General features: G+C 35.4%; 1 protein-coding gene across 3 annotated transcripts in view; it reads left to right on the top strand.

Annotated features, from left to right (window-relative positions):
* The first annotated feature begins 215 nt into the window (after positions 1–215).
* pkn3 (protein kinase N3) overlaps positions 216–15,489 on the top strand; it is a 28,080-nt gene continuing 12,806 nt past the window's right edge. The window contains exons 1-8 of one of the 3 annotated variants that reach the window (XM_073952280.1): positions 216–263; positions 371–516; positions 2,461–2,737; positions 4,827–4,981; positions 8,802–8,931; positions 9,597–9,748; positions 11,991–12,207; positions 14,207–14,389. In XM_073952280.1, coding sequence (XP_073808381.1) covers positions 496–516; positions 2,461–2,737; positions 4,827–4,981; positions 8,802–8,931; positions 9,597–9,748; positions 11,991–12,207; positions 14,207–14,389 — 1,135 coding nt within the window. In that variant the 5' untranslated portion in view covers positions 216–263; positions 371–495. Of the gene's footprint in view, positions 517–2,460; positions 2,738–4,826; positions 5,898–8,801; positions 8,932–9,596; positions 9,749–11,990; positions 12,208–14,206; positions 14,390–15,489 lie in introns of all 3 variants that reach the window. The other 2 variants (XM_021476503.3, XM_021476504.3) reach the window with 2 other exon arrangements.

The following is a 15,489-nucleotide window of genomic DNA, read 5'->3' as shown; positions in this document are numbered from 1 at the left end:
AATAATTAGCTATTTTGGGAATTTGTAGGATAAACATTATGCAAGATCTTAAAATGTATCTCTCTTATTTTGTTGGATATGCTGAATTTTTCAGGTAATTTTTAATCGTATTGTTTGCTATTGGTCTCTGCGACAAGTGACATCGATGCAGACCTTTTGACTGACAGCGCTGTCAGCCAATCATTGAAAAAGGAGGCGTTGGGGATTTTTCAAACCTCAGGAAACGGGAAAGGCAAGGCAACTTCTTCCATAAAAAACTACCGGTAACTCGAGAGCCGTCAAGCCTCCCAGCTGACAGACAGCCACCTGTATCTTCTTCCAGCACACAAGTTGTACTCTATTTGAATGTTTCCTTTGTTTGCGCTCTCAGATTCAGTTGGGAGTCTGGATATGTTTTTTAGTTTCACTCAATCAAGCGCCGCGTGAGCGTGAGCCAAGAAGCTCGAGCGAGGATTCGGTTAGTCTGAGCATCAGCGCTCAGAACACTCTTTCACAATGTCGGGTGTGACGCTACAGGTAAGAAACAAAACAGATATATTTATAACACAGCCTTATTGATACGCTTAAGTTACGGAATTTACTGTGATATACTGAACTATTTGGAGATCAAACAAGTCATAAAAGGCAGCAGTCAAGCCGTTAACGTTCATACGCTCTTGTGTTTACATTTCACTGAGCGCCTCAACGTTTTTGATTCACTTTTACGTGAAGCACTTACAAGACAGTATGGTTATTCTAGTAATAGTGAAACTATTATACAGCTTAAATGTCCAAAAAGATAAGCTAGTTACACAAATACAGTATTTTATGACGTCATTTTTACACTTGCCATTGTTTTGTTGCTTTTTATAGAAGTTTTTCGTCTTCAAGTAAAACAATTAAATTTCGCTTCAGATTTTCAGGTTGAACGGGTTTGACAGCTTCCTCTTATGCCATTCACCAGAGGCTTTATCCTAAGTGAAGTTATGTATAAGAAGTAACAAGTAACATTTATATCTTTTGTGGTTTTAAGTAGTTGAACGTGTCTGTTTTTTATTTTCAAAATGCCGTCTGCCTGTATTCCCAGATTAATTGCTGTTAGGAATGTCTAGTTGAAAGTATGAGACCAAAACTACAGTAGTAGACAGTTTGTTGAATGTCCTGTTTTTATTATATCTTAATTACAAGGATTGCGTCATATATGCATTATAGATTAAGTATAGGCTTTTTATTAATGTGTCAGATTATCACAATATAGGAAACCCTGCCCTCTATAGGTGTCAAAGAGAGATGCAGTGTGAAAGTAGCCATTACTGCTACTTCATACATGGTAGTAATGTATAGGGTTACTACCTTTTATTTAACTCTTTTAAACCACTGAATTCGAAAGTATGTAAATGTTAAGGCCTTATTTCTGAAATATATGTTACCACATTTTGGTGCTACTTCTCTGGATTGGAAATTCAGCTCTTATTTATAACCCTAGTTTCACATTTTATGATTTTGCTTACAGAAAACTCCACTTTATTCATGTATGAATAATGCCATGCGAATGCAGTTGACAATTGGTTAGTGTAATGAAATTACCTATTTTCTTAAAGGGATAGTTCACTCCAAATGTTATTTTCAGTCGTTCAAATTTGTGTTTACTATTCTTCGTAATTATAGCTTATATTTATAGATTTTTTTAGAATATCATGTTTGTCCATGTAACTTTTGATTACTTCTGTTCACTTCAGGCTTAAAATATTAGTTTGATTACATTTACTAAAAATTTACTAAAATATGGTGTGGTGCATTGATTTCATATCCTTTGTTTTTGATAATGCATTTATTAAATCATTAAACACAGAATCTATAAAGAATTGATTCTGTTCAGTTTTTTATTTTGTTTATAGGGCTATAAGGTTAAAAAAAACATTAAATTCCTTAAAATATCTGCTCTTTGTCCCCTCTAAATTATATGTATCCTTGTCTGCTAAATAATTCTAAGTTGTTGGATTAAAAAAGGGGGTATGTATAGTTTTGGTTTTAATGTAATAAATAATTTAGCAAATACATTTATTAATTGAGTTAAATTTCACATTTTTGGAAGAAAGACTTTATTACTTTATTCATTACACTTTTTCCAAGTTTGTAATGATAAACTCATAACCGCAATGTTTTCCGAGAATATTATCATACAATAAAAATCATATCATTAAATCCTATAAATAATAAGTAAATAATAAATAAATAAATAAATAAATAAGCAAATAATGAATTACCAGTTTCAGATATAAATCTTCATTAATGTTCTCCTGAAGAAAAAAAGTTAAATGCATTTAGGATGGCAGTTTTCATTTTTGTGTAAATCTACCCTTTTTCATCAGTGTCTCTTATGCTTCCCTTGAACTGATATGAAGATGTCATTGTTTCATTGTCCTCGGTAAACACAGTTGTAACTTTTTCAATGCCTTTTCAATGTCCCGAAAACCACAGAGCAGCGCTCTTCAAGGTCTGGCTGAAGGGGACCTGATGGACCCTGAGTTTCAGCAGCGTGTAGAGGATGCAATTGCTCTTCTCCGGCAGGAGATCCAACGCGAGCTGAAGATCAAAGAGGCGGCCGAGCGTCTACGCCGAGCAGTGACCAACCGCAAGAGTGCTGCTGATGTGGATGGTCAGCTTAGAGCCTCCAGCCGCAAGCTCGAGCAGCTCCACTGGGAGCTTCAGGAGCTCAATGCACGTGCTATGGCTACACAGAAGGAGAATGTGATGGGTAAGACAAGGAGTGATCATGCTTTGATATATATATATATATATATATATATATATATATATATATATATATATATATATATATACATATATATATATATTAGGGGTGTCACGATTTCGATTTTTAATCGAAATCAATCGAAATTTATGCTCAATTTCGATTATTGAATAAAAAAATAAAATCGTCGATGCTGCCACGCCCCCATGTCACGTCAGCTTGTCTTGCCAAGCGGGAAAAAACAGGCTTGTTGAAGTGCTTGTTAAACTGCAGAACCAGGAGACCTAAAAACACAGTTTTGCAAGCTCTGCTATGTACGTATTGGGGTTCATCCGATAGACAACACCGGCATAGCGATCCTCCGCCCGCCCTCGTTGCAAATCCGCTCGCGAAAAGTACACACAGTCAGGCCCTGTTTACACTGTCTTTGTTTTTAAATGGCATTTTAGAACGACAACGATTTGACATCCACAGTGGCGTGTAGCATTTCTGAGCAGCTCTTCTTCCTCTCTACCTCTGACACACACACACACACAAACACAGACGCACACACACAGCCATGGGCTCGAGACAGCGGGTTCAGGCAGTCAGAGGATCAGTAGACTGCTTCAATCTTTCACTCACTTGTACTTAGTCATTTTAGCGAACACCTCAGATACTGTTGGCTGAATCCTGTTGGCTGTGCGTCTTTTTTACCGACGCCATTATAACGACACAGATCACTGCCTATTCACGAGTCCCACAGAAAAAGTGATTGACAGGTGGTAATTATGTGTGTAACTTGCCTTTATTCATGTACTGTATGATTTGTTTATGGGTAAAACAAAGACCATGCAGGTCAGGTAGTTAAAACGGTAGGCTACAAATAATTAATTGGTCATTAATTAATTAATTATTCATAATCGAAAATCGAATCGTGCCTTTAGAATCGAAAATGTAATCGAATCGAGGATTTGGAAGATCGTGACACCCTTTATATATATATATATATATATATATATATATATATATATATATATATATATATATATATATATATATATATATATATAATTTATTTTTTTTTAGATAAAAGTTAGTTAAATTGTTAAGCTTTTTTCCTAATTATTTAACTTTGTTATTTACATTTGGCTAATTATCATAGTTTTTTTGGGCTTTTGTTATAGGGCTGCACAAATCTGTCAATAAAGCTGCTTCAGTAAACAGTAAACTGGGCAACAGTAAACCTCCAGCATGTGTATTCAGATGAGAGTCAGATCAATTCTATGTGTTTGTATTTATATGTTTATTAGATGCATTAAGTCAGTGAAATAAATCTGCTTATTCACCAAGTAAAAAAAAATGGTTTATTAAAATAATCCTGCAGGATGATACCTGTTACACACACAGAGTGCATGTGTAAGAGACTGTGTCTCAAGTCTTCTCAACAGACAGTTTTATACCCATCAGTGCACGTACACTCACATTTGTGCCAAACTCCTGGAAAGATGCTTTTCTGGTGGGAAAGAAAAGAAGTTTAGGAGTGCTACAATGTGTCATGCTTTGGCCTTGGCCTGTACCAAACTGATTCTCTCTGCATTCTACAAAACCTGTTGTTCATTAAAAATGTAATCTCTATACATAATATATATATATAGTAGGTAGTGCTGTCGCCTCACAGCAAGAAGGTCGCTGGTTCGAGCCTCGGTAGGTCAGTTAGCATTTCTGTGTGGAGTCTGAAGGTTGTCCCTGTGTTCATGTGGGTGTCCTTCGGGTGCTCCGGTTTCCCCCACAAGTCCAAAGACATGCACTATAGGTGAATTGGGTAAACTAAATTGTCTGTTGTGTATGTGTGTGAATGAGTGTTTGGGTGTTTCCCAGTACTGGTAAAATAAATTAATAATGATATTTTTATCAATGCTGAAAACCGGTGAATATTTTTGTGATGATAAATAATAAAACCTTAGAATTAACAGCATTTTTACTTGATTGAAATTCTTTGTTACATTTTAAAATATCTTGACTATATTATGTGTGCTTGCTGAAAATGTTTTTGACTCATGTCTTTTACAGTCTAAAATAAATCAGTTACTAAAACCTCTTGTTTTCTCAGATGATGCCACCTCCCCAGACCCGTGCCATTGGGAAGAAGTCACATCACCCTTGGGCAGTCATGTCCGTACACTGAAAAAACAGCTTACCATGGAGCTCAAAGTGAAGCAAGGAGCTGAGAACATTATCCAGACTTACACAAACAGTTCTGTCAAGGTGAGGATTTCCCCCCCAAGGGCCTTTTTATTTACCTGCTGTGCATCTCTGAAATAATTAACTCTCCTTTATTCCTCTGTGTATTTAAATCAGTTTTGGATGCTGCCAAATGGCTATGAAATATGATAATAAGCACACAAAGGAGGCCCCTCCCCCCGACCCTCATCTTTTATAACCCTTTTAAAGTGACGTCCTATAACCTCTAGCTAGCCATGAGTGTATTTTCCACTTATTCTTTGAGTCCCAGACATTGCTCTTATAATGCTGCGGCGTCTGGCACAGAACACAGTGTGCTGGCAGCACTGTGATTTATGTCTGTGCTGGATTCAGACAGCTTGAGTACCGAGCTTTGATCTCCCTCACACACACACACACTCACAAGCGCACACTAAAACATCAGCACCTTGGAGTCTGTGGAGGAAGAGCTTGCTGGTACTGATTCGGTTTCTCCTGTCCTGGGCCTGGCGACAGCAGCAGCCCATGTGACTTTGCTCCAACCAATACCAACGCATTCATGTTTGGGCCAGCCAGCAGCAGCAGCAGTTAGAGGTGGCGAACTCCTGTAGAAGAGAATCTGTAAACGGAGGGAGAGAGAGAGACGGGGAGAAGGAACAAATGAGAAAAGGGGAGGGGAGTAGTGAGTGAATGAGCGAGTGAGTGAGCGTTCAGGATGCAAGGACAGTAGAACAATAAGAAGAAAGAATGGGGTGGCTTCTCGGATGCTGATTCGTGATCAGCGTTCTGTGGGAGAAACTGACGAGAGCATGTCTGAGGACGGAGAGACGAACGCATCAGGAGGAAATGTCTGATGGGGGTCAAGGAAGAGCAAGGGGATGTCATTCAGCTATCTGAAAGTTCACAAAACATGACAGATGACCTCTTGAGCTGCATTGAGAGGGGGAGAGCGCTATGGACGGTATAGTTTCCTTTTTTCCCCATTACCTCCTGATTATTGTTTTTTTTTTTTGTAGGTTTCGGAAAAGTCACGTTTCATGTTGAAATGTTGTTTACATTTGTGTGTTGGGACTCTATGAGAAACCATGTTGGGACAACATGATCAGTGAACCCGTTGTTTTCATTTTGCATAATGTGTTGGCTGGACTTGAGGATTTCTTGCTCTTTTTTTTTTTTTTTTTGTATTTATTTATTTATTTTTTGCAATACTATGAGTGTAACGTCACGGCTCATAAAGCTCTGAGATGAAAACTGCACAGTCAGTGTTTGATGTTTGGGTGTGGTGAACACCTGGCTGCTTCTCGTGAGGAGGAAGAGGAGAGTTTAATGAAAACCGCTGCACTTATGACCTGTTGGTCTTGTGGGAGTTTATCTTTTTGAAGAAGCTCAATGTGTGTGTTTCTGTTTGAAAAATATCATTAAAGTAGCTCTTCAACAAATTCAAACCCTTAAAAAAAAACGGAAAGTTTTAAATTCATAGTCATTACCCATGGGACGGACGTAAAAGTTGCATTCTCTGGGAAAAAAAAGTCGAATCATCTTTTGTATTTTTTTTGTTTTGTATTTTCTGTTTTGTATTTTTTTTTGTTTTAGCAAAGCAAATATGGAAATATCTGTAAATCAAGATTCACTTACTAAAGATGCAAAATGAAGAAATCCCGGTCACACTTTACAATAAGATTTACATGCATATTTATTAAAAGGGGAAGAATAACCTATTTGTGACTTGTGTAAGAATATTTTGATGATAAAACATATTTTAAAAGAATGTGTATTTTTTTTAATGATATTGGAGAATAGAGGAAATATTTGAAGTGAAATGTTTGAAAAGGCAATTTTAGAATATTTATCTTTAATCAAGCTCTTTTAATTTTTGTTGCTATTTGTATGATTTTTTTTTGTACAATGTATGTTAAGAAACTGATATGACAGTATGTTATATATTGTATATTTAGTATATGTTTTGCCATTAAAATAGACCATGCTGCTGATATGGCATTAAAAAATAAATACATAAATTACAATAAGGTTTCATTAGTTAATGTATTTACTAATATGAACTAATTATGAACAATACTTGTACAACATTCATTAATTATAGTACAGCATTTACTAATGGATTATAAACATCCAAAATCATCCTTGTTAACATTAACGCACCAAGAGTTGACATGAACTAACAATGAACAATTGTATTTTCATTAACTAACGCTAACTAACATAAATCAATACTGTAATGAATGCATTGTTCAGTGGTTGTTAATGTTTGTAAATGCATTAACTAAAACAACTTTATTGTAAAGTGTTACCAAAATTCCCTTGTTTTTTGAGAAATGAAATAAAATTAAGTGATTATTGACTTAAAACAAGAACAAATCTCCAATTAAAATTAATCCATCTAATCCAAATCGTTTTCTTAGCCAATTGCCTTTTTTAATAACTTTTTTATAAACTTAAATCATTTTGATTTTTACAGAAAAAAAGAGTTCTTATCTAAAGTAATTTCACTGCAAGTAAATGCATTTTGATCTAAGAATCTTTCAATATTTACACTGGAAAGCAAGACCAACACATGGTCTCGGCTCTTCATTCAGACTTTTTTGCTGTGGGATAAGAATTTACAGTACATGAAATTTCCATTCATTAAAAAGGGTCTTAATGTCTTGAATTTCAACAACAAAATTTTAAGCCTTAAAGTATTATATTCACTGTAATATTGTGTTTTATTTCTTATAATTTTAAACCGGTCTTAATTTTCCCTGTCCAAGTAAAGCTACCCAATTGGGCTTACATCCAGTCTATCCATCTCAGTAAAGTCAGGAAAAGAAAACTAAAATCATTTACACAATTTCTCATGATAATAACAAAGCAATATATTGCTTTACGTCATCTTTCATTCACACAAAAACTATTTGCAGAAGTCAGGGCAAGTAGACATCAAATTTATAAATAGGCATGAAACTTAAGGTTTTATAACAGAAATGAATTGGTTAAATAGAAGTTATACTCAATCAATTTGAACCAAAAGCCAACAAATATATTATATTTGATTGCTTTTGTAATTGCCTCCACGATAAGTATACTTTTAACAATGTTTAACTTGTCATTTGAGAAATAATTACATTTTGTTATTGTTGCAAGCAAAAAAAAATCCATTGACCCAGCCAGGCCATTAGACAAATTCTTGTTTAGCTCTTAAAAAGTCTCAAATTTGACTTGATGAAACCTGCAGATACCTTGATTAAATGTTTAAGAGAAAAGTTATTCAAACCTCAAGCTATTGTGTGTGTGTGTGTTTACTCGTTCAATTTTGATTCTCAAATCCCAAAATAAATCTTCAGTCTCTGCTGTTTCAGTTGAAGCACAATAAAATGTATTGGACTTCATCTCCCATCCACTAATCAACACAATAAGCTTTGTATTTTGTTATTTGATGAGATCAGAAAAGTAAAAACACAAAGTACTTTTGGATTGGCTTTTTGGATTAGTGTCAGACCAAAATGGAAAATTGTTCAACATGGGTTTTTTTATTAAATAGTTTTATTGTTATTTTATTATTGTTGTTATTTTAAGTACCAATCATAAACATCAGGGGAGAAAAATCTGGAAATTGTGTTGTGGGAACATTCATATTTATAATATAATATTATTAATTAAAAATTATAATAATAACATAATAAAGTAATATAACTATCATATAGTTTAAAAATAAAATATAAGAATAATAATGAAGTTATCATTTTTTTATTCTCTATTTTTTCTTCGCAGTTTCTATTTGTCAGACTGAGTCTTCACTGTTTGTTCTAATGCAAATCCAAGCTACAAAGTACAATCTCTTTTTATCGACTCTCTTGTCACTTCTCAGGATCGGAAGATGTTGTCCACAGCCCAGCAGATGCTGCAGGATAGTCGGACGAAAATCGAGCTGCTCCGCATGCAGATTGTCAAAGTCACACAGGCCAGAGAAGGAGAGAGAGAGACCACACAGCAAGAAGGTAAGCAAACCGTTTCAGTCATTGAAGAGAATGCATACAATCATGATAATTACACAAACACATTAAAGTGTGCTGCAGGAAGGTCACACGTTCCTGGTAGCAAAACATCAGCTTCACCCATAAAAAGAGATTGTTGTTTGTATAAAAAGTGGATCAATTTGCTGAGGATATAATTCTATAGTTTTGGATTCAAGCTTAAATGTCAGCTTTGCATTAGGGTGACCTTTTAGCATTGCGCTTGGGTGTGGTTTTCGTTGTAGGTTGTTTTCATCCCTTGCACAATATGTGAATGCTTTTGTAATGAAGTAGCTCTCACTAGACACTCTGGAAGCAAGTGGCATGAAAATGCAGAATTCAATAGTTCCCCCATTTTACTGATGTTATCTACACTGTTGATTAAACTTTCGTTGTGTTATCTTACTAGTGCAGATCTGATTACTTGGTGTTTGTACAGTGTTTATTCAGTGTTAATTTATGTTATTTATTTAGATTTGAACTGTTAATTTTGTGTGTGCATTAAAGAAACTATTTATTTAGTGTAATGTTTGAAATGTAAACTGTAATGAAAGTTATAAATGTTTTTAAATGCTTATCATTAATAAACTTGTATTAATTGTTAGGTGCAATGATGGGTTTCTTTTGCTAAATGCAGGTTTGTTTTGCAGGTCGCCCTTCTGAAACAATCAGTCCTCTCGAGCTGCGGGTGGAGGAGCTCAGGCACCATCTAAGGATTGAGGCAGCTGTGGCAGAAGGTGCCAAAAATGTGGTTAAGCAGCTTGGTGTCCGTAAAGTGCAAGACCGACGTGCTCTAGCGGAAGTAAGTGCTTGCATTGTTTTGCGATGGAAAAGCTTTTCAGAAACCAACAGACATGCTTGATGGTTTCTGAATGCTTTGTATGCGGGGACTTACAGATTGTTCAGTCCAGACTGTTTCTGTACTGTACATTATGCTACTGGCATTTTAATACACTGATGTAATTAAAAAAAATGTTCATTCTGCAATTTAAAACGGTGAATTTTGTATTTTTCATACAACCTGATGTTTATTTCAGTTTCAGCCCAACAAGACTGTAAAAACAACTTTAGTTTTATTCTTGCTTTCCATGTGCCGGTTTACTGCTGTCTGTCATGGGATGTATGCACTCACCATGAATCATCTGTGTCATTCTGTGATGATTCAGATCAGTTGAGATTTCAAAGAAATCCCAATATAGTGAATAAATCTCTGAGAAGAACTGACTGTCTTTAGAAAAGTAAATGTTGTATTTCCTGCACATCTTGCCTGTGGATAATGCATCTTCTTCATAAGTGCCTGGAAGTGCAGGAAACCCTATTGACCTCATTCTATTGTTTTAGAACTTCCGATTCAGTCGCCTATGGGAAAAATGACTAGGAATAATGAATGGCAGAAAACGATCAAACTACTTGCTCTACAAACAAATGTTTGCATTACTATACAGACCAAGTAGATTAATATAATAAGAAAAAATCAGTTTGCAACATCAAACAGCGAAACAAGCAGTTTTTAATGTCTAAAAATGAATGGAAGTGAATGAGACCAGAAGTCTCGAGCCAGAAGATTGGCAGTTGGCAGAGAGTAATTTTCCATCTCCTTCAGCTTGTCTGCTGTTTTGTTCCGATGTTATATGTGTACAGACCTGTTTGTGTTTGCTTCAGATTTTGAAATCATACAGTCTAATTTCGAGGAAAAACTGAACATGCTGGCTGCATCATCGTTTGAATCTTGATTAAAATGCAGTAAAGATCTCCTAAAGTGTATCGATGCATTTTTGCAAAAACAACTTACAAAAGAAGAGGCTGTCTTTCTGGCAGATTGTTTTTTTAACTGCGCTGCTGCATTTGATTTAACTGCAGTACATGCACTAATCATGGGCTAATTTTAATTTTTAGGTGAAATAACCCTTTGATTTTTTTTTTTTTTTTTATCTCACCATAATTTGTCAAACTAGGTTCAGTCAGCACCTTTTAAACTACTTAAATACAATAATATGTATAGAATTATTTTATTCTATAAAAATGATTATCAAAATCATTATTTGAAATGCCACTTTAGATATAGGGATGTCTCAATCAGAAACCCCATCCGATACTTTTATAATACATTTTTTTTTTTTAAAAGAAGAAAGAAAAGGGAAGAAACAGATATAGGATGTTCCCTGTTTTTTATTTAATTCACCTTATTTTAACTTTCAACAATTCTGCCAACAGAGCATTTCTGTGAGGGAGCTGGAACAATCAAGTAATAAATAACATCAATTCTTCACTTTTGAACTTTAGTGCAACAGTAAATGAAAAAAAAAATTTACATAAAAACAAATAGCACCTTAACTTAAAATACCGGCAAAAAATCCCAAGTTTACATATCTCACAGTTTGCTATGACATTGTTGTCGCCATCAACTTTATAATGCCTCCAGACCGCTGACATACTCGCACTTTCTGCATCAAGCTGTTACCGTGTTTTACTTTGCTGGCCACGTGATTGGAACATCCCTAATTAGATACATTTGAAATGTAATTTGATGAGGATGCCAAAATGGGAAAACTCTTATCAGATTGCTACTCATTTTCATGGGTCAGACCAGGAAGTACTTTTGGAAGTATTTTGATTCATTCTTGAGAACTGCTTAGAAGGGCAGTATTGTTCAGCCAAGGGTTTTTGACCTCGAAGCAGCACACAGTTTGTCACCTAAGATGAGTCCACTGAAAGGGATAAAGGGATAAAGTGAGAAGATTGCGCTCTAACACAGCTCAGATAATTTCAACGGCAGTCATCATCTCTCCTTTTTCTTTGCCTTTTTACGTTTGACATTTTATAAGAGCCCACTTACAAGCATTAGATTTGTTTATCAGCCCATTCTCTTTTTCCTCTTCTCATTCATAACATCAACATGTCATCCTTAGAGTTTATATCTAATACCTAAAATCTGTCTCTCAATGGCCTTGTTTTATTGCGCCATCATTCAGAGAGGTAGCTGAGTGTTTGCAGAGTCTCTTCTATATTTGTGAGCAGGGTTTTTTTTTCTTTTCATTGTCCAGGCTCAGGCCCGTTTGCAGGAATCCTCTCAAAAACTGGACCTGTTGCGTTTGTCTCTGGAGCAGCAGCTTGGAGAACTTCCCCAAGACCATCCCAAACGAGCTGCCATTAAAGAAGAGCTGACAGTAGGTTCCTCTCCTGGTATTGGGTTGCAAAGGGAACGCCTGCGCTCTTCATCTTCAGCATCCTCTTCTCTCTTTAAACCAGCCAGCCTGACAGGTACTGACACAGATTTAGAAGGAATGTTATAGTGGCTAAATGATATTTCACCATAAATTAGCAAGTAGAGTCTTGCTGGTAAGACTGAAGACCCTGTTGAGAGTCTTAACTCCGGCATTAAGAGCATACTAAACTGCATCACAGTGTGTGATGTATCAGGTGAATAAGGCCTTCCAGCAGTGGTGCAGAGTTACCATCCATAAAAGACGTTTAGTTTAGGTGGTGTATGTTGCAGTAGAGAAGCACCATCAATGACACCCCTGGCCTAAACCATACTCTGTTTATCTCTCTCCTATTTGGTGTGTGGGTTTTATTTAAAAGCTGTTCTACATGGCTTCTTTGGCATCGTATTGTCTCGTATTGTATTTGTGAAATTTCAGTGTTTTGAATGAAATGTTGACTATATTTAAAGAAATACTATTGTTAATTTTTTTAATAAAGATATGTTAAGTCAATGAAATAGTACAGTAATTTTAATTATTGCAAAATGTGTGTTTTTTAAAAAAAAAAAGCTTTGTTATTCATTAAATGAGCCAAACAAAAATATATATTTGTTTCAACAATAAAATTAAGCAAGTGGCCACAGCCTTATCACCCTGCAGACCACGTTCGGTTGCTCATTGAAGCTAAGCAGGGCTCAGCCTGGTTAGTACCTGGATGAGAGACCACTGTTGTGGCATTAGTGAGGCCAGCACGGGGTGCTCAACCTCTGGTCTGTGTGGGTCCTAATGCCCCAATACAGTGACAGGGACACTATACTGTCAGAGGTCTCATGAAATAAAATTGTTTAGATTTTAGTATCAGTATTGTTAGTTTAAGATATCTATAAGCTAGTGTGCACCAAAACTGTGACAATTCACATTTAGAAGATAAGGAACGGATATAAACATGTAAAGCTTGTATTTGTCAATTCCACCTAAATAAATCAACAGTTTTATTCAGATCACCTCATATTTAGGATTCTTATCAAATCATAACCAATTTAATGCTCTTTAGTATCTGACATGCCCCACCCCCTTCAAGACGCTTGTCTGTGATGTTTGCTTTTCATTTGATGTGCTTGAGCTCAACCAATCTCACTGGCAGAAGCGGTGGTAATTAAAATTAAACACTATTGGCTATTTTTTAAAAAGGGGAGAAGCTACACTATTTCCCTCTGTCTCTTTGTGTTTCGGTTGAGATTATGTCTAACATAGAATAAAAATGCATATTTCAAAGCACTTCACAGGACCTTAAAATCAAGGTCCTGACACTTTTTGGTCATTTAAAAAAATCCAGCGGGACTTCTTGTAAAGAGCAGAGTTAAATTTCTGGTGTCCTTGCCAAATTTCCTCCATAAGCCGATAGTGATGGCCTCCCAACCACCCCCTACTACTAAATTTGATCTATCACTATCTCTTCACTCCATCCATATACCTATGAATCAACCTATCAATGAAATGGTAGACATGTGCCAATCCAACACTCAGATTGGATACCTGCTTTGATGCCACAACTTTGCCATATCAGTTATTGACCAGAGGGGACTGATCCAAATCCTATACTGCTCGCATACTATTCTGTGATATTGTTAAGCCCCATAAAACCCATCAAGCTATTATAAGGCATCATTGCATTTTTATTCACTAAATTACAAATGTTGTACAAAGCCATTTTTAGTGTGAGATACAGATGATTATTCAAGTTCACATCAGCACAAATTATGATTTGGTTTTTCATTAGCTGTTGTTTTTTTAGTAGGTGTAGTTGATTATATTTAATACACGTGATGTATTATTATTAGTTATATATTTTTTTCAGCCCAGATTATCAGAAGTATTGAAATTGTTGTATCGGAAAGGTATCTGCATCAGCCGCATTTTTGTATATTTTAATACAGTGGTGATGAATAAATGTAACTAATCTGTGTGTGATGTTTGTGCATGTTGTTTTGTTAACGCGTTTTTGTGTTGTGTATGGCTGTTGGATTGTGTATAATTGTGCGTGCATTTGTTTTCAGGGCGATTGGAGGTCAGGTTGATGGGTTGTCAGGACCTGCTGGAGTCAGTTCCAGGCCGCTGTCGTGTAAGCAACATGTCCTCCGCTCCTGGAAGTCCATCTGACTCCAAATCACTAAGAATGAGAACCGGCCTTTCCACTCGCAGCACCAACGGCAAGACCACCAAGACTGATGAACTGTCATGTGAGTTTCTCACGGGCAGCAGGGTGAAAAATAATAGATTTCATAATAATAGTTAAAAAAAAAAACTGTTGAAAACTTTTATTTTGTTGTCCAAATACATTTTTAAAATGGATAAAACAAATGTTACTGCAGTAATTATTATAAAGCCATTCAATTTATCTTTTTTTTATTCACATGCACTTTTTTTTTTTCTAATCAAAATAACTAGGGGTGTAACCGATCACAGTTGATCTGTGATTCGTACAGAACACAACCCACAGTTTGGAACACAAGTGGCCCTCGGATTAATACTTTTTTTTTTTTTTTTACTTCAATTTAGATTAATCTTGAATTTGTAACTTTCACAGATGCAGATCTCCTCTTGAGTCATTTACATCAAATGTATGAAAGAATTTATGCTTTCCTGTAAAATATAATGATGACAGAAGGTGGGTTATTCGGAATGTGGTGGGTGTCATTAAAAGTGTTTTTCTGTTACTAGTTTAGCCTGCATTAATGTATTCAGTGTAAGCCATTTGAATAATCATCAAACGATTAGGATCTCAACACCCAAGCAACATAAATGATAAATGATGATGATTTGCATACAGTTATTAATTCTTCGAATCGCTGCATTCAAATCTGAAACCGTAAAAATCCAAAAAGAGATTCAGTCTTTAGTGTTTTGAGTTGGTTAGTTAGTTACAAATGCTCAAATAACACAGCAGTACTAGGATAGCATTTTATAGTTTAGATAAAACCACTGATGTTTATGGTAAAGATCAAAATCATCTTCATATGCATCTAATGATGCTCAAAAATGAAAGTTGTTTGCAGCATTTACATTATTTACCTAATATCAAAACCAGTCATCAAAAATATGCCACTGAATAATTCTTCAAAAATGATCCATCCAGCAATGAAACGTGAAGTTTTATGAGTGAATAACTGAATCATTTATTGACAATGAGACTAATAAAAAATTGGAATTGTTCAAACTATATTGTTAGAAATTTTTTTTTTATTAGCTGATTATTTCTTCATTATATTTTTAATAAAATTACAGGTTCCAAGTTCTGTTTGTTGAAACCAAAAGTTTCCTGCAGTGCTGCTTTTGTAAT

Source organism: Danio rerio, chromosome 5, assembly GCF_049306965.1.
Source record: "Danio rerio strain Tuebingen ecotype United States chromosome 5, GRCz12tu, whole genome shotgun sequence".
Classification (NCBI taxonomy): domain Eukaryota; kingdom Metazoa; phylum Chordata; class Actinopteri; order Cypriniformes; family Danionidae; genus Danio; species Danio rerio.
Note: the sequence above shows the minus strand (reverse complement) of the source record. Positions and strands in the feature narration are given on the sequence as shown.